We start from the raw sequence: 24,414 nt of genomic DNA, 5'->3' as shown, positions 1-24,414 counted from the left end.
ATCGGCAGGCGGACTCTCAACCACTGCGCCACCAGGGAAGCCCGTCAGCCCTCTTTCTTTCCCCACTTTGCTACCCTGGGGTCTCAGGAAGGCCGGCCTCTCCCCGTGCTCTGCTGTGTGCGCCGACTGCTTCTTCTGACAGCAGTGCGCTCAGCAAAGGAAGCAGTTATACCCACGCTCTCCTTGTGCCAGGCCCGGGTGACATCCTGCTCAGCCATTCACTCCTTCTTTATTCCAGGGATGCCATCTTGTCCAGCCTACTCCTCTTTCCAGATAAGGAACATAAGGTTCAGAGAGGTGATGTGATTCACCCAAAGCCACACAGCTCGTTGGGAGCTTGGCCAGGATTAGACTCCATGTTTCCTATTGTCCCGCCCACAATGCCTCCGTTAGAAACATTTAAATTCTAGCCTTGTCCCTTTTCTTTCCCTTTGGTCATCCCACCAGTTTGGGCTGCCTAGGAGTTAGAGCATGCAGCATTCAGGAGGTTTGAAGTAGTGCGTGCTTGTATCCCTCTTGTGATGGGAGACTCACTGCTTCATAGCCAGCCAGTTCCATCACCAGATGGCCCTTGCTGGGACACGCCCTTCCTCAAGTGAGGCCGAACCCCTTCCTCAGGTGGGACTGAAGCCCACCTTTTCATCTCCCTGTTTTGTGTGCTGGTCCATCAGCTGTCTCTGCCCGGGGCAGCCCTACAGTTATTGGAGGCATGACCAGGGACCCTGGCGGTCCCAGGCCGACCACGCAGCCCTTCCTGAGATTGGGTCTCCGTTTCCTTCTCAGCCCTGTTGGGGGGCTTGGAGTACTGACCCCCTCCCTCATCTGGTCAGGGACACAGAGCCCAGTGGGACCCAGGCCTGAGTCATCTTAGTTAAGCTGAGAACAAAACCCATGTCACTTGGTTGAGGATGTGCTGGGCTTGCCGATGCCCTGGCGCCAGCAGGGACCCCACCGGCGGTGGGCCTTGGCGGGGGCTTCTCTTCCCTGAACTGCAGCCTCCTGTGTGAAACAGGGACTGCGGTCCCTCCTGGCGGGGTCCCTGGGAGGATGGGGCACTTGGTGGGGCTGAGGCACACCTCTGTTGCAGGACGGCCCAGAAGCACTGCTGTGTGTCCTACTTGAAGGAGAAGAGCTGCATGGCCGGCGTCATGGGGGCCAAGGAGGGTGCAGCGTGCGGGGATGAGGACAGCGACACCTGCGGTGTCTCCCTGTACAAGGCAAGCCTGCCCTGGGGCCTGTGTGGGCTGAGCCTGAAGGTTCTTGAGGGCCGAGCGGGTGGGCCACCCTGTGGGGCTCCTCTGAGGGGAGGATGCTCACGCCTGGAGGCAGGGGAGCTCTGCATCTGCATAGAAAACATCACCAGTTACCATATGGACCAGTTCATTCGGGAAATAGTGTTTGAAGACCAGTCTGTGGTGGCCCTGTTTTAGGCATTAAGAATGCAGAAATGAATAACACAAAACTCCCTTTCCTCACGGGGCTTTGTTTTTCTTTGGTCTTTTTGTAACTGGCATTTCAACTGAGTGTAATGTCCCCAAGGTTCATCGATGTTGTTGCATGTGGCAGAACTTCCTTCCTTGTAAGGCTGAGTGATATTCTGTGTATGGAGAGACCACATTTTGTTTATCCATCATCTGTCAATGGGCACGTGGGTTGATTCTTCCTCTTGGCTACTGTGAATATTGCTGCTGCGAACGTGGGTGTAAGAAAGCCCCTCTCTAGAGGACAGACGGTACGTCCACTTACATCACATTGGCTAGAACTTAGTCTGGTGGCTGCCTAGCTGCAAGGAAGGCTGGGAAATTTAGTCCTTATTCTGGAGGGGTCGTGTGCCCACTGCAGATCTGGAAGGAGGGAAAACGGACTTTGGGGGCTAACAGCTGGCTGTCTGTGCTGTAGAGGATGAGGGCAAACTTGGAACAGTTTCAGGAAGTATCACAGAAGGATGTTGTGTTTGGGGGAGAGAAAGGGACGGAGTTGAAGAAACCACAAGCCTGGATGACGGTTGAGGGACCTCTGGAGGAGGGCATCATTTGGCAGAGGATTTTGACATCGAATTTTGTCTCATTGGGGTCAATTTTTCCTAAAAACAACTGATATTAGTGAAAAGACCTTGGTGACCGGCGAGTTTAGAATTCCATTTGTGTTTATATGTTTGACCCTGGACCAGTCCTTTTTCCTCATCGTCAGCTTCTCCATCTATAAAATGGGGGTAATAGTTCATGTCTTTCGGGGTGGTTGTGAGGATCAGAGGTAATGCAGACTGTTTACCAAGTATGTGGATATGTTCACTAAGTGGATATGTTCACCACTGGGAGATGTAGTCTGGAGTATCAGTGAGCTACTGCTGTGTAACAGACCATCCCAAACCTAGTAGCTGATGACCGGCTCAGGTCATGAGTCGGGGTAGTTGTGCTGACCTGGGCCATGCCCAGCTGACCTTGGCTGCCACCAGCTAATGGTTCTGCTGGCACTAGATCTAGGATGGCCGTAGCTGGGATGACACTTCCCTGTTCCATGTGGTCTCAACCTCCAGCAGGCTAGCCTGGGCTTGTTTAGGTAGTGGCTGAGCAGGATTCCAACATGGGGAATAGATGTGTGCAAGGCCTTTTGAGGCCTGGGCTCAGAAGAGGCACACTGTCACTTCTGTCTCCTCCTGTTGGCCGAAGCAAGTCATGAGGCACAGTCAAGAGGTTGGGAAATGCACCCTGTCTTTCGACAGGAGGAACTGTACTGTCAGACTGCAAAGACAGAGGACACAGTGAAGAGTGAACAACTGGGGCTGTTATTGTAATCAGTCTACCACAGTAGTTTAAACGAATCAAAGACTTTATTTTTGGAGGCATGCAGTCTGGGACAGGGGTGAATCTGTGTGATATCTTCAGGCACCCAGGCTTCTATATTTCTGCTTGATCATCTTTAGCTTGTAGTTTCCATCTTTAAGGTCACCTCATGACCCAAAATAGCTGCTAGAGCTCCAGCCATCACATCTGTTCCAAAAAGGAGGAAGGGGGAGAGCAAAAAAGATGTACTTTCAAGTTGAGTCAGCCCCAGTTAAAAGCTCTCCTGAAAGCTTCACCCAGTGTCTCTTATCTGTAACTTTAAGGGAAGTGCTGCCTTTTAGGTAGCCTGAATAGATTTGCAGTCTGCTGGTAAACATGGGAGCAGTTAGTTGGTGTGGCTGTGGGTTAACTTGTAGTTCTTTTCGTAAGAGGCCATTTATGAATTATTGCAAAAAACTTGCACTAGCTGAGCCAGACATGGGAAATGGGGACAGATGACACCTTTGCCCCCAGAGAGCACATCCCGGGCACAATGTGGAGACGAGGGTGAATTCGCTCCCATTTATCAGCCCCTCCCCAGAGCCTGGGGGTCCAGAGTGAGTCCCACAGGCTCACAGGCCACGCGGAAGGCCCTGAGCGGCCGGGCTGGGCAGTGACGGCACTTCTCTCTCCAGCAATGCTGTGACTGCTGCGGCCTGGGGCTCCGCGTGCGGGCCGAGGGCCAGTCGTGTGAGTCCAACCCCAACCTCGGCTACCCCTGCAACCACGTCATGCTCTCCTGCTGTGAGGGCGAAGACCCCCTCATCGTGCCCGAGGTCCGCCAGCCTCCGGAGCCTGAGGCTGTACCACGGAGAGGTGCGTGCTGCTCCCCAGGCCAGGCATATGGGCCAGCTGGGCGACGGGGGAGAACTGCTGGGGCTTCTAGGCAAGGCTGGGTGTCCTCTGGCCTTCTGTGGGGACCTTGGTCACCTTCATCTGTGGTTCAAGGCACAAGTTCCGCTCTGGACAGAGTTCTTCTGTGGCCTCCCATGATGGGCTCCTGTTATTTTCGAGATGGTGGCCTCATTCAGTTTTCTACTTATCATCCACTCTGCCCGACTAGTACCACCCATCTCCCTCCACTCTCCACCCACCCACCCTCCTGCTTCCTTGTTCACCTACACATCCATACTTCTTCCTCCCCATGCACCCATCCATTTCACACATCCCCCTCCCCTCCTCTGGTCCATCACTGCACCACTCATTCCCCCATCCTCTCATCCATCTATTCACACATCCGTCCACCCCTCCATCCACCCCCACACCCACCACCCCTCCGTCCCGTCCATCCATCCGCCTACCCACGCACGCCCCTCTATCCACCCCTCTATCCACCTCTCTATCCACCCTCCATCCATCCACCATCCACCCGTCTATTCTTCCTTCCATCTACCCACCCATCCACTTACCCATCCATCTACCCATCCACCCACCCCTCCATTCATCCATCATCCATCCGTCCACCCATCCACCCATCCACCCACCCATCCGTCCTTCATCGTGCTGTCTCAGCTGAGCACACAGAAGGTTCTGGTGAAGACTTGATCTGGTTTCCTGAGGGCCTGTGGTCCCAACCACTTGCTAGGGCCAGCCTGGGTCTCATCGTGAGCATGGACCCCTGCCCCAGTTTCAGAGGCAGAGTTGACGAGCCGGGAGGCCCTGTCACTGGGCACGGAGACTGAGCTGCCCAACAGCCTGCCCGGTGACGACCAGGATGAGTGCCTGCTCCTCCCGGGGGAGCTGTGCCAACACCTGTGCATCAACACCGTGGGGTCCTACCACTGTGCCTGCTTTCCTGGCTTCTCGCTGCAGGACGATGGCCGTACCTGCCGCCCAGGTGAGGGCCCGGATGGTCGGGGCAGGTGCTGGGGCGGGGCTGATCTTGACCGCAGAGCGTGGTGTTCCTCGGGTGGGGACCGTGGGGGACTTCGCTTCCCGCCACCCCACACTGTGGAACCCACCGGTGCCGAGGGTCCCCAGCGATGGGTTTGTGAGGCCAGGCAGACGGGCTCCCTCCTGGGGCTCCATCTGCAGGGCAGCCCCAGCGGCCCACCCTGGATTCAAGTGCAGGGCCAGGACCTGGGCCACGGAGGCCCTCGCCTACCTAGCCGCGTCCCCAGTACCGGGCCCGTGGCGGTCAGGCTCCGGCACCTGGTCTGGGAGGACTCTCCCCCTGCCAGCTTCCCGGGGTAGATTCATTTGAGGCCACAGACAGGTCCTCCTCCACCCTCCCTGCCCCGATTAGCTGTGAGACGGATCTGGCCTGAGGTGCGTCCCTCCCTGAACCTCAGTTTCCTCTCCCGTGGGGTGGATGGGGGTGGGTAAAATGAGCCGCCCCCCGACCTCGAGAGCCCGGCATGGTGCCTGTTAGGGCCCGAGGCTGCCTGAAGACGCGAGACCCCCCTCCTGTCTGCTCTGTCCGTGACAGACGGTGACCGCCCCAAGCCGGAGGCCGCCGAGGAGTCAGCGCTGAGGCCCGAATCCTCCCAGGTGGTCCCCAACACCATCGCGCTGCCCGTGCCGCAGCCCAACACCTGCAAAGGTAAGCTGACCGTGGGCAGGCGGGGAGCCCTCAGGGCTGGACGTGTGCGGGGTGGCCCCACCGGGACGTGCTGCTTCTCGGGCTCGGGGGGTCGGTTGGCCTCGCCGTCGGAGGTTGGGTGAGGAGCTGTGAGAGGTGAGAATGGAGGGTGCAGCCTGGGGCAGGCGTGGGAGACCCCAGGATGGCCCATCAGCCGCTTTCAGCCTCGCTTTCTGTAAAACTGAGAGAGTACAATCCTTGCTCGCCCAGGCATCACAGAGGCCGCGTTCAGATACGCGCGGGCGTTCTCTGCACCCTTCCTCTCCTCCCCTCCGTCCTCCTGCCTCCTCCTCACCCGCATCCCTGTTACTTGAGGGAGGGGTGTGTTGGGGGAGGTCCCAGACACCAGCCGGTGTGTGAGCGGGTTGAAGGGGTGACCTCGTGAAAGGGGCAGGAGTGGGGTGCCCTGTAGGCCGGAGCCGCGTGGTCTCTGACGTCTGTGCGGTTTCCTCGCAGACAACGGGCCCTGCAAGCAGGTGTGCAGCGTGGTTGGGGACACCGCCATGTGCTCCTGCTTCCCCGGCTATGCCATCATGGCGGACGGCGTGTCCTGTGAAGGTGAGTCCCCCCTGCCGTGGGCCCCGCACACCTGAGTGGGCCCGGAGCGGGGGAGGTGTTCCAGGGCCAAACCTCGCTGTGCTGGTGAGCGGGGAGCAGGTGTGGCTGCCATGACGACCAGCTGCAAAGCTGAAACAGCTGCGTCTGCCCACATCACGTGCCAGGTGTGCGTGCAGCCCAGGTGGGCACACGGGCTGGCCGCGGCCCCGCCACTCCCTGGAGCAGGCCTCTGCAAACTTCAGTGTGCAACAGGGTCACCTGTGGGCCTGGGACCACAGGATCCTGAGAAGTCCACATGGCCCCAGGGGTCTGACCTAGTAGGTCTTGGATGGGGGGAGGCCCGAGACTCCCTGGGTCATGCTCTGACTAGCTCTGTCCTCGAGGGTCACCCCATCTGAGTGGCCTGACTGGGTTTGTGACCGCCTTGCTCCTGTCCCAGCCACGGGTGGAACCGACAGAGGGCAGTGCCTGCCCTGTCGTCCTGCGGCAGGACATCGCTCCGGCTGGCCTCCATGGGGAACAAGGCTGGGGAGAGGCAGCCCCAGCTGAGGGCACATTCTCAGTTCTGAAATCAAGGAGGGACGGTGGATGTTGGTGACTCTGCCTTCACAGAAGGGCCGAAGAAGGTTTAAAAGCACAGGCCTCCCTTACTTACGAACCCGCTCAGTCTGGGTCTTGTCCCGATGGGGTCTCTGCGGGCTGGGACCTCCCCCTGTGAATTGGGGGGCATCGGATCTGACACCTGCTGGGGTGGTTCCCACAGTGGATGACACCTTGAGCACCTCCTTGTGTGTGGAGACAGGGCAGGCAGACAGCGTGCAGATGGTCTAGGAAATGCTTTAGTTTCAGGTTCAAGTTCAGGAGACATGAACCTGGTTTGGGTCCATGGGTAACAGGGTTAAGTCTGCCTGGGAAGAGACCCACATCTCTGTCAGAAGCCGAAACCCACCTCTAGCCGATTGCCCAGGACTGTTCTGGTGTGGATGAAAACCATCCTCATGCCCAGAGAGGACAGGACACTTGCCCAGAGCACACAGCATGGTGGTGACTGACAGGCCTTTCTCTCAGATGGTGGGGGCAGATCTGGCTTTGCTTCTCATCTCCCAGGGCCCTGAAGGCATGAGGACTGTATCTCTTCTGGGTTGGGACTCCTTCAGGCCATGGGCCCGTGTCCCTATCCCTCCAGGCCTCCCTTTCTCTCTGCAGCGCCCCCAGTGGTAGAGGCTGTGGGGTCCAGGCCAGAGGATGCAGAGGGCGTTTTGTGGGTGTAGCCTGCCCCGCAGGGGAGTCCTGCAGTTGATATTTATTTTATCATGTGTTTAAAATAATCAAACAAGTTACCAGCAGTGACAGCTCAAGACTTTTTTTTAAATGTCCAAATTTCAGGTTTTTCTTGAAACTTTGTAACATCTGTCCACAAGGAGCCCACAGCCTTGGTCTCCCTTTCGACAGAGCACAGGCTCCGCAGTGCCCTAGAGCCCCCTTGGCCCCTTCTCCTGTTTATGTCTCCAGCCTGGCCCCCTAAGCACTTAGGTTTGCAGCTCCTGCCATTGTGTGGCTCCCGTGGCTGCCTGTGGAGGTAGAGGGTCTCCAGAGCATGGGTGGGAGACGGCCTCTGGTCCCGCCCGCTGTGTGACCCTGGAGAGGCTGTCCACCCTCTCTGAGCTTCACTTTGCCACCTGTCTCTGCTAGGGCTCCTGCTCTGACATCTTTCAACTGGACAAACTCAGACTTGGGCCCAAAGCCCAGAGGGACCATGATGGGCTGGGAGGTCCTGGGCAGGTCCCTGCCCGTCTGGGTCTCAGTTTCCCCATCTGTCACTGGAGGCTCCATGTCACTGGGGGCCACGCTTCTCTAACGGCCCTTCTGTTTTTCCTCCCGCGGCCGTCACTAGACCAAGACGAGTGCCTGCTGGGCACTCACGATTGTAGCTGGCGACAGTTCTGTGTGAACACCCTGGGATCCTTCTACTGTGTCAACCACACAGTGCTCTGTGCCGAGGGCTTTATCCTCAATGCACACAGGAAGTGCGTGGGTAAGCCAGAGCCCCGCTTGCCGCCACCGTCACGGCTCCCTGCCCCGCTCCACGCCAAGCCCGCCACATTGCAGCCACATGCTAAAGGGCCTGCCCTTTGCATATGAGCTCTCAGCACGGCCCGCCACCCCATGCTCCATGTTGTGCCCCTCGTGTCCTGCTTCTCCACCGACGCCACCGGGAAGCTGCTTTCCCCAGGGATGTGCCTGAGTCAGAACTTTGTCTGAGGTGTGACCTGGCTGGTCATTGAAATGAGGTCATTGAGACATGTGGGCAGCAGGATAGGGAGGCCTGGGTTCGAAGCAGGACCCCCTAGTATCTCTGTGGGCTTGAACTTCCTCCCAAGCCTCCGTTTTATCATCTGTGAAAAGGGAGCACTGAGGGCACTGCTCCCCGTTAGGAGGTGATGTGACGTGTGTATTGCGTAGCCAGAGCCCAGGGCACAGTGTGCATTTACCTCAGCTGCTGAGATTGTCCTTAGATGCGGCCAGAGCCCCTTCAGAGGCAAATACCCCAGCTAGGCGTCCATTTGCTCTGTGACCCTGAGCAGTAGTGCTCGCCTCTCTGAGCCTGTTTCCTCACCTCTAACCTCGGGGCTCGGAGGCCTGGCCTGGGCTGGTACCCAGGTCCCGGCCTGTGCACGGATGGGCTGGTGCTCAGTCATGCGCCTGCCCTCCTGCCTCTCGGTGCCCTTGTGGGCCAGGGCTGGGGCTCCAGGCCTGCTCTGTGGGCAGCAAGGACTTGCTGTTCTCCCATGGCTGGGGGTCTGGTGTTTTCGTGGAGGAAACATCACGGACCTGAACAGAGATAGACCCAGGGTAGCGGGGGCTCGGGGCAGACTGGGACATGCTGTGGCAGGGACACGAGAGGCCAAGGGAGAGGCCATTCCAGCTGGCAGCGTCTGGACACACTCCCTGGAGAAGGTGGCGTGTGCACGTGTCTCCAAGGACGATGGGGATTTGGGAGTTGGGAGGGGCGTGAGGGAGGAAGGAACGGCTGCAACAAACATGTGGAGGTGAGAACTGCACTGCACGTGCCCAGACCCCCGTGTGTCGTCCTTGTGCTTGGGGACCACGCCCAACCTGGACATGTCCTCTTCCTCACCCCCCGCCGCCGGGCAGCGGAGTGGCCGCTGCAGACATGTGTGCCCCTGGCCTCCAGCCCCCGGCCCAACATGCGCCCTCTGGAGCCTGCTTGTCAGTGGCAGGGCAGCTCCTCCCGTCCAGGTCGTGTCTGTGTGTGTCTGGGAAAAGGCGGTCCACCCTGTGAGCACCCTCCCAGGACGCAGGTGTGCAGGGTTCCCTGGCGGCCTGGAGAGAAGACCTTGTCCTGAAAGGGGTCGCCGGGCAGCTGGAAAACGGGTTCTGGGATGAAAGAGCAGAGGTGCATTCCATTCAGCAAAGTTTATGGTCATTCTTTCAGCCTTTCCTTCCTTATCATCCGGCACGGACCCCAGTCTCCTCTTCGTCCTTGTGTTCCACTTATGTGTTCATCTCATCTGTGAGCACTCGTTCTTTCCATCACTTGCTCATCCACAGACGTGTCTTCTGCGGTGCGTTTGTGAGCTCCAGGCATGTTCTATTAACCCTGGCTGGTGAGATGGGAGACGGGTGCCCGGGTTAAGAGTGTGGCCTCTGCAGCCAGACTGGCTGGGTTCAAATCCTGGCTCTGCCGCTTTCTAGTTGTAGGACCTGAGACCAGTCATTTGATCTCTCTGAACCTCAGTTTCCTCACCTGTGAAAAGAGAGGACTAATGTCTACCTCAGAGGGTCACTGTGGCGGTTACATGAGTCCATGTAAAGAACTTGCTAGTGTTTGATGCCATAATTGTGATTCAACAAATGTGTTATACTGAGGCAGCCTGCAGAGGTAGTGAGCCCCCCATCACTGGAGGTATGTAAGCTGAAGTGGGACAGTATTGGGCAGTGCCAAGTCCACAGGACTTCTAACAGACAGGTGACCTCTGTGGGGAATCCCCTGTGCTTTGCTGTTGGCCTTTTGTGCCCTGTCCTTTGAGGAACATCTTGGGCCCTGGGAATAGTGTTCCAGGTGGGCTTGGCTTTGAGACGATGGGAGCCCCGTCTCTGGGGCCCACTCTGCAGCAGTGGGGAAAGGGCTGGGCGCTCTGGGTTCTGTTCTTGCTGTTGTCCCGTGCAGGCTGGGAGACTTCAGTCACATCCCCTCTGTGAGACCTAGCTCCTTATCTGTGAAGCAGTATCACTGGGGGATCGAGGGCAGTTCCTGTAAGCCGCCCTGTCCCTAAGTGAGCCACACAATCAGTGGTGCCTGCTGTCATCTCTCACCATGATTCCTCCCAGGCTAGGGGGCGCTCCTGGCCCATGACGTTTCTGGGCTCCTGAGAATGTATCTCTCTCTGTCAATCCAGCTTATAAATCAGAAGTCTCTGTCTGGCCCAGCCAACCCTTCCTCGGAAACCACGGACCAGAACTCTCCCTTTTCCTCCTCCTCTTCCCCACCCAACCAGCCTTGGCCGGGCCTGTACACCAGTTGGTGCACCTGTGAGTTTGGGACAGTCTCTTGCCCCACAGCCCTGTACCCCTCCTCTCCACGTGGTCCTTGTCGTCCTGGTAGGCTCAGCTCAGACATGACTGTCCCTGAGAGCAGCTGTGACAGCGCAGGGCCCACAGCGGGCAGTGCTCTGGCCTGAGCCCAGGGCTGTGCCGCTTTCCTCCCCAGCGTCTCCGCCTGACCTGTCCTCTCTCCCTGCCTGCCGACTGGCAGTTCCTTGGGGGCAGAGGCTGTGACACACCTCTAGGCCACCTGGGCTTAGCACAGAATAGCTGCTCGTTAAGGTGTGTCCAGTGAATGAACGAATCCGCACGACTGCTGTACCTCCCCTGCCAGGTGGAGCATGGCGGAGACACGGGGTGTCCTCTGCCCACCTGCAGGGACGTCTGACTTGGCCACCTCTCTGGGTCTCCTCCGCCCTCCCTGATGCTACTTCTTTCCCTCCTTTGCTGGCTTCTCCCCTCCCCACCTGCGCATCCCAGGCGTCAGTACTCGGCCCCCGGGTGACCTCAGCAGTGACCACTCCCAAGTCAGTGTCTCGCCTCAGACCCCTTCCATGAGCTCCGAGGCAGGCCTCTGGCTGCCGCTTGATCCTCAAGCCCAGTGTGACGTCAAGGGCTCCCAACCTTCCGCTGTGAGCCTGCTCCTCCCATCTGGCCCCAGCCCGGGTGCTGGGCCCCCAGCTGTAGAGCTGCTCGTCCAGAAAGCTTTGCCAAGACCAATGGGCTCCTCGTTTTCTCTCTCCTTCGTCGCATCCATCATAGATCCTGTCGGTTTGACCTTCACAGCACTTCCAGGACCCAACTGCTTCTCCTCGCCTCCGTGGGCGGCAGCCTAAGCCCCATCGTCTCCTAGTCTAACAGACCCTCACCCCTGGAGTATTTGCACTCAGCCAGGCGACCCTGTTACCAATACGTCAGCCCACTTTCCTCCTCTGCTGGAGCCCTCGACGGCTCCCACCTCCCCCGCATCTCCTAACGCTCTCCTCTCCCGCCCCAGTCACACCCCTCTGGGCCAGAGCCTGAGGCTGCCTGGCGGCCTGTCCCCTCTGCCTGAGATACGTGCTCGGCTCATTCTGGCACCTCCTCAAATGCTTTGCTCGAGTGTCCTCTGCCCTGAGCATCCTTCGTACCTCCGCCCCCTGCACCTCCCACTCCTGGTCTCCTTTGCTCTCTCTCGCACAAGACTCAGGACCGCCCTCCCTCTTAGGTTTGTCTGTCTGCTGTCCCCCCGCTCTGAGTGTCCCGCACCATGGCAGACTTTCTGTCTGTCCTGTTCACCATGTAGCCCTGGGGCCATGGCACGTGCTCCATAAATCTTTGTTGAACGGGTGGTTGCACAGATCGTGCTGCTCTCTGGGAAGTGAGTACCTTGAGGGCAGGGCCGGCTGGCCGGCAGCGCATGCGCCGTACCGGGAGCGCCCAGCAGCCTCTGACGGCCTCACCCTCCCCGCAGACATCAACGAGTGCGTGACAGACCTGCACACGTGCAGCCGGGGCGAGCACTGCATGAACACGGTGGGCTCCTTCCGCTGCTACAAGGCTCTCACCTGTGAGTCCGGCTACATGCTCAAGGATGGCGAGTGCACAGGTGAGGCGAGCTGGCTGGAGGCCCCGCCCACCTCCCCACCCCCGCCCCACCTTCTGATCCGCCCCCAGCCCGCCTGCAGCCCACCTGGCCCGCCCAGAGCCTTCTCCCTTCTGGCAAGCTCCCAGCCCTGGGGTTTCCTGTGACGGTTTAGGGGCAGAGGCTGGGGCGGGGGGGTGGGGTGGCCCCCGAAGTAAGTGTGTCTGGGTCAGTTATTCCCCTCCCTATGCCTCAGTTCCCACAGAACGGTCACTTCTGTCCTTTTTACCAGAAAATTCTAGCCGCCTCAGAAGAGAGAGAGGTTCCATTGAACCGTTTCAGCAGATGCTTCCCCAGTGTCGTTTGTGGGCCTGGCAGGGTTCTGGGTGGCAGGGGTACCGGTGGGGGTGTGTTCTTGGCTCTGGCCTCCTGATGGGGGGACCGGCGGGCCCACAGGCACGCGGGGCTGGGTGTTGCTTTAGGTGGGGTCCAAAGAGGCCGCCCCCTTGTGGCGGTGATGTCTGGGCGCAGACCTGCAGGATGAGAGGCCCCTGGGAAGGGTGTTCCAGGCAGAGGGAACAGCAGGTGCCATGCCCTTAGGGAGGGGAGGAGTCTTGGCACAAAGGGCAGAAAGGGCGTCTCGGGTGAGAGCACGCTGCCGGTGGAAGGAGGCTGCGGGGTTGGCAGGCCCAGATAGGCGAGCAGTTGGGAGTTTGTTTCACCCGTGACGGGAAGCGTTTTATTTTAACTCAAAACGTCTAGAAGAAAGTCACCCAGGAGGTGAGACCCAGAGCAGTGCTCCATTGTTGCAAGCCCGGAAAATGGCGGTGGGAAGCGACTCTGAGGTCGGCGGGAGCTCAGGCAGGTGCTGAACGCACTCCATGCCGCGCCCTGAGCTGGGCGTGGAGCAGGGGTGGGGTGAGCTGGCAGGAGACGAGCCCAGGCCCCTCGGCGCACACCTGTGCACACCCACACATGCCCACAGGGCTCACACAGATCCACGGTGAGCCCCCTTTAGAGAACCCTGACACGTGGGGAGGGGGGCCGTCTCCCTGGACGCCCCAGCACCCCCGCCCCTCTCATCCCAGGGCCTCCTTCTTAGACCAGAGTGGCTGGGCAGGGGCTGTGTTCTCAGCCTCCCGGGGGTCCTTGGAGGGGGTTCTAGAACCCAGCACAGGGTTGCCTAGAGGCTGGGCTCCTTTGGGAAAGTGGTGGAAACCTTGGAAACTGGAGGGGGTGGATGGATGAACAACACATGGACAGACCCACAAGGTTGGTCAGGCCGTCAGGAGGCCGAGGCGGTCTCGGCTGTGCCACTAGCCCTCTGTGTCCCCTTTCTGCTCCGTGCCTCGGTTTCCTCGTCTGGAAAGAGCCCGACACGCCTGCTGTGCGGGAAGCACAGGGGAAGCATGGGGCCTGCACTTTGTAAACTGGGTGCTGCACAGCGGGGAGGGGCACCTGTGACCTGCTGGTGCCACACCGCAGGTGGGGACAGCGGTGCCATCCAGGTCTGGCAGTTCCATCGTTGGAAGCTCCAAGCCTGGCTGCCCAGAAGCAGTGCCCCAGCTATGGAACCCTGCCTGTGCCTCAGTTTCCCCTGTGAAGGAGGGGGCTCGTCATAGCCTGCTTCTGGGTACATGTAAGCACTGAGTAAATAAGTACGTCTCAGAGCCCTTGGGACAACGCCTGGTAGCACGGCAGCGTTCCGTGAGGGGTGACGTTGTTGTTACTGCTGGCATGGGCCACGGCAGCTCCCTGTGACGCAGAAGACCTTTGTAACCGTCAAGGTCACTGTGGGGATGTGCGGGCAGGGGCCTGCCAGCCCGCCGGCCCCTGACCCCCAGCCTGGTCTGTGTGGCAGACGTGGACGAGTGTGAGCTGGGCACACACAACTGCCAGGCGGGCTCCGTGTGCCATAACACCAAGGGCTCCTTCTACTGCCAGGCGCGGCAGCGCTGCATGGAGGGCTTCCTGCAGGACCCCGAGGGCAACTGCGTGGGTGAGTGGGGCTTGGAGGGGCTGTGTCTGCCTGGCCCTGGGGGTCTTTAGGAGAGGTCGTTGGGGGGATAGGCTCTGAGGGCTTTACAGAAGAGGGAGGCCTGGCTTGCTGCACTTTCCCCCTCCCGGCCTCAGTGTCCCCCTGTGAATGGATGTGTCAGTGCCTGGGCCCCGCGAGGCACTTGCAGAATGGAATCTCTTATTATCCTGAACTGTCTGCTCGCGGCTGAGTTACTTCTCTTGTGGCCTCAGTTTACCCATCTGTGGGATTGGACTGGATGAAGGTGTATCACGTTTTTTTAACCTACCTACCCAACAGCGCTTGGGTTCTGGGAGGGAAAGCCCACGGGTCCTGGGACTCAGGGACTGGATAGTCTGACCTGCCAGCCCGACCTGGACTGGTCTGGGGCCCGGGACTGGCCGCCTCCCAGTGCAGCCCTGGACTCAGATGCTGGGGCTCCAGGAGGGGCTACAGCAGGCTCCCTGTCACCCGCACCCCCCTCCACAGACATCAATGAGTGCACGTCACTCTCCGAGCCATGTCGGCCAGGCTTCAGCTGCATCAACACGGTGGGCTCCTACACGTGCCAGAGGAACCCAGTGATCTGCGGGCGTGGCTACCACGCCAGCCAGGACGGGACCAAGTGTGTGGGTAAGGCCCGCCTCCCCCTAGCCTCTGGCTTCCCGGGTGCCCTGGGCCGGGGCGGCTGGTGCAGGGGGAGAGTCCGGGCCTCAGGGTGCCCTGCTCGCCTCCCCCTGCAGACGTGAACGAGTGTGAGGCGGGCGTGCACCGCTGCGGCGAGGGGCAGGTATGCCACAACCTCCCCGGCTCCTACCGCTGTGACTGCAAGCCTGGCTTCCAGCGGGACGCCTTCGGCCGCGCCTGCGTCGGTAGGTGGGACTGGTGGCCGGGACCCCGTCCGGCTGCCCTGAGAGGTGCCCACCTGCCCCAGGCCCTCCCCCCGGCCAGCCTTGCCCTGACCACATGACCGGCCCTCTCTGGGCTGGACAGACTTCCTGCCGTCCTGTCCAGCTGCGGCTCTGCTCTTTTCTTGCCCTTTGCTGTGCCGTCTGTCTCTCCATGTCTGCCTCTGGTCTCTGTCCAACACCTCCTCTGCCGTCTTCCCCTGCTCCCTCTTCCCCCGCGTTCCTTCTGGGCTCCTGGGTCCCTCTCCTCCCTGGGGCTGGAGGTGGCTGGTGTCCAGGGCCCCTCCGCCCTCCCTGAGGCCCTGCACCTGCCGCCCGCCCCGCAGACGTGAACGAGTGCTGGAGCTCGCCCAGCCGCCTGTGCCAGCACGCGTGCGAGAACACGCTCGGCTCCTACCGCTGCTCCTGCGCCTCCGGCTTCCGGCTGGCGGCCGACGGCAAGCGTTGCGAAGGTACGGCTGACCCGGCCTCTGACCCGTGGATCCCCCGTGCAGGGCCCCAGGCCTCAGCTGCACGCTGTTTCCTGCCAGGGCCCCCCACTGCCATCTCAGACCCAAGGGCTGGGTGTGTGTGTTGTGTGCACCCCTGGGCGGGAGCTCCCGGCAGGCAAGGGGCACGGCCCAGCCTCTGCCCCTTGGTAGGTGCTGACCCTGGTCATGACCGCGGTGCCCTGGGCTTCAGGCGGGGGGCAGAGTGAGTGAGACGAGAGGTAGGCCTGTGGCCACGCGGACGGCCCGGCGGCCACACAGCACCTGGCAGTGCCCTCCAGAGTCACCCCATCTTGGTTTTCCAGATCCCAGAAGTCTAGATATTTATGCGAAGTCTGCTGGTTTGTACACGTCGCTGGTGGATCTAAACTTAAATACGCTGTGTGTTAAACCGAGCACGTGAACTCACCCATGTGGGATGCGCCTGGGGCTGACGGAGGGGACGCGTGAGGGACCGTCACGCTGTTCCCACCTGTGTTCATGGTGTGGTTGGGCCAGGTCTGGTGGGGTTAGCATGGAGGGGTGCAGGGGTCCCAGGCTGCTCAGTGAAGTGGGGAGGGGTCCCATGAGTAAAGGGGATGTGGGGTCTCTGGCCCCATTTGCTGGCGCCGTCTTTCCCAGCACCTCCCCTGGAGGTGCCTTCCTCATTTCCCTCCTGGGGAGGTGAGTCTGCTGAGACCCCTGGGAAGGCCATGCACCTCTCTCTGATTGCCTGGCCTGGCCAAAGAGCTGGCCTCTTGTGGGACGGGACCAGCCCAGGGACAGGGGAGCGACCCCAGGCCTGGCTGTGTCAGACAGCACTTGGATGGGCTCCCAAAACAGACCCCGTCACTCCCTTTCACTCACGGGGGTTACAGCCACCTGTGAGCCCTCCCCCCGGCCAGGCTGGGTGCAGACAGCCGTGGGGATGGAGCATCATTCCCACCCTAGTTGTAGTTCATTCGTTCACTTCTTGGCCCTTCTGCCTTCCCCCCCGCCACCCCTACTTCAGGCCACTTCTCTCCAGCTCCATCTGTGGCTGGACGGTAGAGACTCAGAGATGGAACCAGCGTGGCCCCTGGCCCCCGGGAGCTCAGAGCCTGGTAGAGGAGAGAAGCCACTCATTCATTCACTCACGGCTTCCATCATTTTGTGTGAAAGCCGTGTATGTTGTGAGGTCCCCAGGATCATGCGTCAGACAGTGGCCTCAAGGCCATGTGTGAGCTGACCCCGTCCCCCGCACTCTGCTCTGACCACACCGGCCTCCTCGCTCTTCTGTGCGTGCACAGGGCGCACCCTCACCTCGGGGCCTGTGCTCTCACCGTGCCTTCTGCCTGGAACGCTTCCCCAGATGCCCGCACGACTCTAACACTGCAGCCCTCCCAGACGCACCCCTGCCCCTTCTCTGCTCTCTTCCCATAGCACGCGCCACCTTCTTCCGTACTAGGTATTCCGCCCCTTTAATCCCCCCGCTTCTTCCCCAGCACACACGTGAACATCAGCTCTATGACGGGGGGTGGTTGTCCATCTTGCTCGTGGCCCTGTCCCCACGCTCAGCACAGGCCTGGCGCTTGTCGGAGCCCGGCAGGTCTTGGTTGGATGAATGAGAGACAAGTCCCTGCCCACAAGGAACTCAGAGTCCAGCAGATGCCCCATCTCACCCGTCCTCCACTCACACAGCTCACCCGCTGCCTCGCAGGCCGGCTCTCACCCCTCCCCCACCCCCATACAGGGCCGGCCCTGGGGGTCAAGGGCAGGTCCTTGTTAGCACCTAGGTGACATCTCCCGGAGCCATCTCTACCCAGTGCTGTGGACCCTCAGTAGGGCAGCATCTAGCTCCCCGTGCGGGGATCTGAGCCCCACCTGTGGCTGCTTCCTCTAGGCAGTAGGCCGGGACTGCACCAGCAAGCTATAATACATTACTGCCCCTGCCTCACTGCATGTCTCAGGCAGGCTCCTTGCCTTTTTCTGGGCCTCTGGTTCCCCATCGGCCTGGAGGGGAGGCTGGAACTGATGGTCTCTCAAGATAAGGCTCCAGGTGAGCTGGACCTTGGCACTCTGGGCTGGAAGGACACCTCAGTGACCTCTGGTCGGTCTGTCTGCAGACGTGAATGAGTGTGAGGCCCAGCGCTGCAGCCAGGAGTGCGCCAACATCTATGGCTCCTACCAGTGCTACTGCCGCCAGGGCTACCAGCTGGCCGAGGACGGGCATACCTGCACAGGTACCTCTCCTCTGCCCAGGGCCCCCTTCCTGAGAGACACCACTTCCCGTGTGCCAGGCTCCTCGAGTCCCCACCGGGCCGGGGACACAGGGCACACGGAGGCCTTAGCGTCGTATCAGAGTTTGAGTCCCAGCCGGGCGTTTCCTGGCTGTGCCACCTTGGACAAGTGCTTCCCACATCTGACGTCAGTGGGACGAAGGATTAAGTTAATTACAGTTGATGCTTGAATGACACAGGGTTTAGGGCCTCCCCTCCCCGATAGTCAAAAATCCACATATAACTTTACAGTCGGCCCTCTGTATCTGCGGTTCCGCACCTGTGGTTGAACCAAGGACAGATTGCGAGGTACTGTAGTATTTATTGAAAAAAGTCCTCGTGTAAGTGGACCTGTGCAGTTCAAACCTGTGTTGTTCAGGGGTCAGCTGTACCTTGTCCACACCCTGTCTGGTACCTGATTGGCCTTCAGCTGGCAGTAACAAGTATGGGGCGGCCCCGGGAGGCAAGCCCTGGAATGCGGGTCCTGTGAGCTCTGTGGCCTCAGGCAGCTCTCTTCCTCTCTCAGCCCTGTCGTCCTCATCTGTAAAATGGGCCCCTAGGCTCCGCTGCTGTGGCAGGATGACCCAGGGTTCACGAGGGGCTGAAACTCTCTCTGGCAGACATTGACGAGTGCGCTCAGGGCGCCGGCATCCTCTGTACCTTCCGCTGCATCAACGTGCCAGGAAGCTACCAGTGCGTGTGCCCAGAGCGCGGCTACACCGTGACGGCCAACGGGAGGTCCTGCAAGGGTGAGTGCGGGGTCCGCCCCACCGGGGCCTTAGGCAGCCTCCAGGCAGGCCCAGAAGCCTCACGCAGCTGGCTGTGCTCCCAGAGCTCTGACACCAAGTGCACAGGCAGAGAATGGCCGATGCCACTGGTGGCCGTGTTCACCGAGGTCTACGCCTGGGATGAGGCAGGTGGCAGTCTTTCTGCTGCTTGACCCAGCTTAGAGGCTTGGACTCTGCTCTGGGCCCTGCCCTGCGAGCGGGACGGGGGTCCTGTGGGATGGTTCTAAAGACAGGAGACCTACCCAGCCTATTCAAGAGAAGCCTCAGGGGTCCCAGAAGCTGGCCAGGCCTTCGTGGCTGCAGAGCTATCTGCTTTTTAATTTAAAAAATAATCTGTCTGGGGCTTCCCTGGTGGCGCAGTGGTTGAGAGTCCGCCTGCCGATGCAGGGGACACGGGTTCGTGCCCTGGTCCAGGAAGATCCCATGTGCCGCGGAGCGGCTGGGCCCGTGAGCCATGGCCTTTGGGCCTGCGCGTCCGGAGCCTGTGCTCCATAATGGGAGAGGCCACAACAGTGAGAGGCCCGCGTAGCGCAAAAAAAAAAAAAAAAAAAAAAAATCTGTCTGGACTCTGTAAAAGGTGAGGATCTTACCTGCCGTAAACAGCTGTGCAGGAATGATGACTTTATGTGCCTAGAGCGTGATTTCAGTTTTGAGCCTGAGGCCCTGTTCTGCTTGATGGTGGGAGCACAGCACGGGCTTCTTGGACGGCTCAGACGCCGCCGTGATTCTGGCTCTTGAAGGCGCTTCAGGCTGGAAACCTGTTCGCGTTCAGGACATCTCCCCCGACCCCTCCTCCCTGGCCTTCCTGGCGCGGGGGCTGGGGAATGGCCTGTGCTGGCAGCACAGAGGCTCCCAGGCCCTTGGCTACTGTACAGAGTGGAAGAGACGGGAGTATGTGACGCTCGGGTGGCATGTGAGCTGTGCGCCCACAGGCCGAGCTGCTCTGAGACCCAGGCCCCTGGGGCGGGCTGGGGTGGCTCGGACGAGGGTCTCCAGCTCTGGGCATCCCTCCCATCGCCCTCCTCTGCTCCCCGCAGACCTGGACGAGTGTGCACTGGGCACCCACAACTGCTCTGAGGCTGAGACCTGCCATAACATCCAGGGTGGCTTCCGCTGCCTGCGTTTCGAGTGTCCCCCAAACTACGTCCGGGTCTCTGAAACGTGAGTGCCCCCACCCGGCCTCGGCCAATCCACACTGCCCAGGGCGGAGGCCAGGTGACCGGCGCATGCCTTCACCACCTCCTGCTCTTCGCAGGCCCCACTGCCAGGTCTGTGGTCTGATGACTATAAATGGTACAAGAGAGCACCTTGCAGAAAGCTTGGAGCATAGAGCATGAAAGGAGGAAAACTCACACAAAAAAATCTTCTCTTTCAAACACACACACACACACACACACACACAGACACACACACACGTTATCTTTTGCCGTGTAACGAGTTCTTCCCAGCACTTCGCATCTTAACATGACAAGTAGTTATCATCTCACACAGTTTTGGAGGGTCACGAGCCAAGGAACCGCTTAGCTGGGTGGTCCTGGCTAAGGGTCGCGTAGGGCTGGGTCCTCTGAAGGCTTGACTGGGGCTGCAGGATCCCGCTGCCCACTCATGGCTCTGGGCAGGAGGCCTCAGTGCCTCACCATGTGGCCTCTCCGTGGGGCTGGAGCTCTCCCAGCACGGGTCATGAAGAAGGCAAGTGAAGGTCCTTTGTAACCTAACCTAATCCTAAAAGTGACATATCATCACTTCTGCCCGTGGCCACACAGTCCAGCACTGCATGGGGTACCCTGGGAGGCAACACTCAAAGTGTGAGTGACAGGAGGGGACACACCGGGGCCATCTCGCAGGCTGGTGACCACACTCCCTAGTGATGCCTCTTGGTGTTTCGCCGTATTTCCTGTCCTTTCCTTACTAAACATACATTTCCATAGAGTACTTGCTGGAGCGTCCATCTTCTTTTCTCTGCACGGTGCTGTCATGTGGATGTGCTCGGTTGTTCGAAGCTTGCTTTCTCCGCTTGGTCGCCGTCTTTTGCATCTGTGCGTGCAGCCCGCCCGGGGTGGCACTTCTTAGCATGTATGCGCTCGTGATTTACTTGCCGGCTGTTCTGCTGACCCTGTGACGTGCTTGCTAATACACACAGTGCTGGGGAGTGTCTACGTGCAGGTGTGTTGGGACGCTTGGGTGACTGTGTCTGGGTGACCCTGGGCAGGTGACCTCCCTTCCCTGGGTCTCAGCTGCTCCGCCTGCAACATGGGTGATGGTAGCGCCAGCCCCAGGGTGGGTGTCAGCACGGCATGAGTGAAAACACGTCATGAGTTTACAGAGTGTATGGCATGGCCTGGTGCTGCATTAGTGCCATGTGTTGGTGACGTCATATCCCAACCCTGCATGGCTGGGCACTGTGGTCCCCCAGTTGGGGAACTCTGCTCAGAACATCCACTAGACCTGCTGAGCCCTGGTAGCCATTTTGGAAGCACTGAGCTTTGAGACAGGGATTTGGTGATGGAGGTGACAGTGTCTCATTGCACCCAGAAGAGACCAGACTGTTGCTGAGCTTAGAAATCGAAGCCTTGGGCCCCGTGGGGTTTGGTGCAGGTTCTGTCATCATGGTCCTGTAGCGTGGCCGAGTTCCCGGCGTCCTCTGGAGCAGGTGTGACTCAGAGCTCTCTGACCCTCGGAGAGGGGAAAGGGCAGGCCATCCCAAGTCAGAAGAGGAAATGGCTCCGAAGGAGAGTCAATCATGGAAGAAAAGGGAATCTGAGAAAAGATTACAACAGTAAAAACACCGTGGCCAGGGAATCCATGCACATAGGCAGTGTGCGAGGGAAAGAATGCAGGCAGGGAGGTAAGAATGACAAGCTACCTGGCGCTGTGCTGAGAGCCCGCATGTTTATAACCTCACCCCTTCCCACCATTGAAACCGCAAGGCCACTAACCCGTCCTACGGACGAGGAAGCTGAGGTCCAGGGAGGTCAGGTGACCCGGCAGAGGCTGCGAGGCTGCCGAGGGCGGAGCTGGGCTGGGGGCCGGCGCCCAGGCCTGCGCCCGGTCGGGCTGGGTGAGTGTAGGGGTGGGAGCGAGCCCGCCGCTGACGCCCCCGCCGTGCGCCCCGCAGGAAGTGCGAGCGCGCGCTGTGCCACGACTTCATGGAGTGCCAGAACGCGCCGGCGCGCATCACGTACTACCGGCTCAACTTCCAGACCGGGCTGCTGGTGCCGGCGCACATCTTCCGCATCAGCCCGGTGCCCGCCTTCGCCGGCGACACCATCGCGCTGACCATCACCAAGGGCAACGAGGAGGGCTACTTCGGCACGCGCCGCCTCAACGCCTACACGGGCGTCGTCTTCCTGCAGCGGTCCGTGCGCGAGCCGCGGGACTTCGCCCTGGACGTGGAGATGAAGCTATGGCGGCAGGGCTCCGTCACCACCTTCCTGGCCAAGATGCACATCTTCTTCACCACCTTTGCCCTGTGAGGCGCGGCCGCGGACGAGCGCGTGGAGCCCCCGGTCCTCCCTGGTCCGGTGCCCCGGCCGCACGCCTCTTTCCGTGCTCCCTGCCGGCCGCGTGGGGGGCGGGCGCTGTGGCCAGTTTACTCTGACCCTGTAAATTAACTTAATTTTGCTGACCTGTTCCTGGTGTTTCGGCCTCTCCTGTGCCCCTGGAGGGAGCTTTGCGCAGGCCACTGCTGGTGCCCCGTGGATGGGGTCGGAGGATCCGAGGCTGGACATGACCAAGACTGGAATCAGCGACCACGTTGGAGATTTTGGACTCAACTGGGTGACCTGTCCCCAGTGATGATATTCTGTTTCATGTTCCACTGTGATTAGCTCTTCGCTTTTTTTTAAAATCGTTTTTAAGTGTTTTTGTTTAATTATAAAAGTAGTACATGTATATTGCAAATATATATATATATATTCAAATAGTACAAAAGGGTTATGAAGTAAAAAAATGAAAACAGAAAACCCGCTTCCTTTTGTGCAGTGTTTGCGTGTGCCAGCGGTGCCTGCGTGTCTTGGGCCCCCGCCTCGGGCCTCACCTTGGGTTGCTGAAAGGATGGCAGTGGGAGCGTGCTCGCTTCTGATCCTACTTCTTCTCCTCCGCCTGCGTTTCCCTCTTTCCTCCTCTCCTCCACATGTGGGCTGCACCTGGCTTGTCACTTTGGACGCTGTCCAGAAGCTGGACATCTACGTTTAGTGTTACTTTTGTCACCTGACCGACTGCTCTTCGCACCTAATGACGAACGTGCGTGAGACTGTTTAGCATAGAAATGAGCTAATGGTTAGCTAAATCCAGTTCTCTCTCGGGCCAGCCGTTTTCCATTGGTGTTCCATCCTGCGGAGGCTGTAACTCTGTGTCCCAGTGTATTTGGCCATTGTCGGTATTATAGCTTCACCAGTGGTGCCAGGGCTATGGGGACATATCACGGGAGGTAGGAGTAACCTGCAAAATGAGACTGGAGTGCCCTCCAGTCATTAGCAGTTCATCCAGTGAATCGTCTCTCATGTGACTACATGTCTTCCAGGACAAGGCTATTCAGGTTTGCCACGTCCATTTCACTTTGTCAGGTTCCAAAGGCCGGAGTGAGCTCGGCTTCACCCTTTCAGCCGTCTGGTATAATGGAGCTGAGAGATGGTGTTGCCTGTTTCTCTAAGCCTCATGAGATATTAATGTCCTGGACAAACGTAGTTGTTGCGTAACCCATTCATCCTTTCCCCTCAGCTGTGATTCCGATTCTCTCCATTTGCACCCCAGTTCTTCCACGTTGGGAATGGACTTTAGGTTTGGCCATCGTGCTGGTCTAGATGAAAGGCAGCAATGCCCGTCCAGCGAGCACCTCCCCACCCCCCGTACCCCGGTGCACTCCATTCCTATAGGTAGAGTTAACCAGGGGGCCATCTCAACCAGCGGGCGGCACACAGCTGCAACCCTGAGTTTGCCAGATGCAGTGAAGGCATCGTCCACCCCATCAGGCCCTTAGGAATTCTGACACCAAGGTTTAAAACTCTAGTTCTGGTTTCTTGCTTAGGAATCGGCCCTGCTTCCTGCATGCACAGTTGCAGCCTTGCTCCCGGGACAGCTGCATCAGATACAAAAAAAGAAAGTTGAGATGGTGTCATGCCAGCATCCTCCCCCTGTGTAAAGAATTGTGCGGTCACAACAGAATTCTACCCCCACCCCCTGTCCCAGATCACCTAAAAAGCAGAGGAATCTTTCTAGTGGGGACCTGCCTTGGCTCCCTGGTGTTGAGGGTGAACGTATACTCAGGAAGGCTTGAAAGCCAGCCCTTCGCGTCTTTATCTTCCCCGCCCCATGTCAGACGACTGGGGTCTCAGATGCCGTTCTAACTCTGCCTAGACATCATTCCAAGGAGGAGGCCTCTGCCTGCTGTTGACACTGTGGGGTGTAACGTGTGATCCTTGGTTTGAAGAAATGTGATTTGGTGGTCCCAACTGGCACACTGTCTCTCGTGCCCACACTCTTACAGTATCTGTAAGGGTCCAGGAGGCGTCCTAACACAGTTTCTGGTTATGCCGTCCCCATGGAGTCCCAGGTGGCATAACCTCCTCCCAGCCTTCGTGTATGAGCATTGCCCAGCAGGGAAGCTCCTCTGAGCCTTTGGTGTCCAGAATTTTTATTGGAGCTGGTTGGTAGTTGGGGCACACCTATTCCCTGACACAAGGGAGCAGTACAATTGCTAATGCTTTTACCAGTGGTGACCCGGGGGCATGTCCTGGTGGAGGGGATGCTGCAACAGATGCGACGGTGCAAGCATTTGAAAAATACAACAGCAGAATCGGCTGGTTGCCGCTAAGCTGTATTGCCCTGCAGAGGGACAGTGAGAAAGTTGGAGCTGTTAACAGGCAGGTATTGGCTAAGGGTGAGAG

General features: G+C 59.2%; 1 protein-coding gene across 5 annotated transcripts in view; it reads left to right on the top strand.

Moving 5' to 3' along the window:
- Nucleotides 1–22,518, top strand: part of FBLN2 (fibulin 2) — a 74,838-nt gene extending 52,320 nt beyond the window's left edge. For 2 of the 5 annotated variants that reach the window (XM_022562538.3, XM_089919792.1), the window contains 15 exons: nucleotides 1,088–1,217; nucleotides 3,458–3,638; nucleotides 4,450–4,659; nucleotides 5,251–5,364; nucleotides 5,860–5,961; nucleotides 7,856–7,996; nucleotides 11,981–12,115; nucleotides 13,953–14,090; nucleotides 14,598–14,741; nucleotides 14,852–14,980; nucleotides 15,343–15,468; nucleotides 17,589–17,705; nucleotides 18,362–18,490; nucleotides 19,567–19,690; nucleotides 21,645–22,517. In XM_022562538.3, coding sequence (XP_022418246.2) covers nucleotides 1,088–1,217; nucleotides 3,458–3,638; nucleotides 4,450–4,659; nucleotides 5,251–5,364; nucleotides 5,860–5,961; nucleotides 7,856–7,996; nucleotides 11,981–12,115; nucleotides 13,953–14,090; nucleotides 14,598–14,741; nucleotides 14,852–14,980; nucleotides 15,343–15,468; nucleotides 17,589–17,705; nucleotides 18,362–18,490; nucleotides 19,567–19,690; nucleotides 21,645–22,002 — 2,278 coding nt within the window. In that variant the 3' untranslated portion in view covers nucleotides 22,003–22,517. The other 3 variants (XM_030759415.2, XM_030759416.2, XM_089919794.1) reach the window with 3 other exon arrangements.
- The last annotated feature ends 1,896 nt before the right edge of the window (nucleotides 22,519–24,414 follow it).

The sequence above is a fragment of the Delphinapterus leucas genome, chromosome 10, assembly GCF_059928025.1.
Source record: "Delphinapterus leucas isolate spDelLeu-1000000601 "Yukka" chromosome 10, BTC_Dleu_Yukka2, whole genome shotgun sequence".
Lineage (NCBI taxonomy): Eukaryota > Metazoa > Chordata > Mammalia > Artiodactyla > Monodontidae > Delphinapterus > Delphinapterus leucas.
This window is presented reverse-complemented; position numbering and strand designations above follow the sequence as displayed.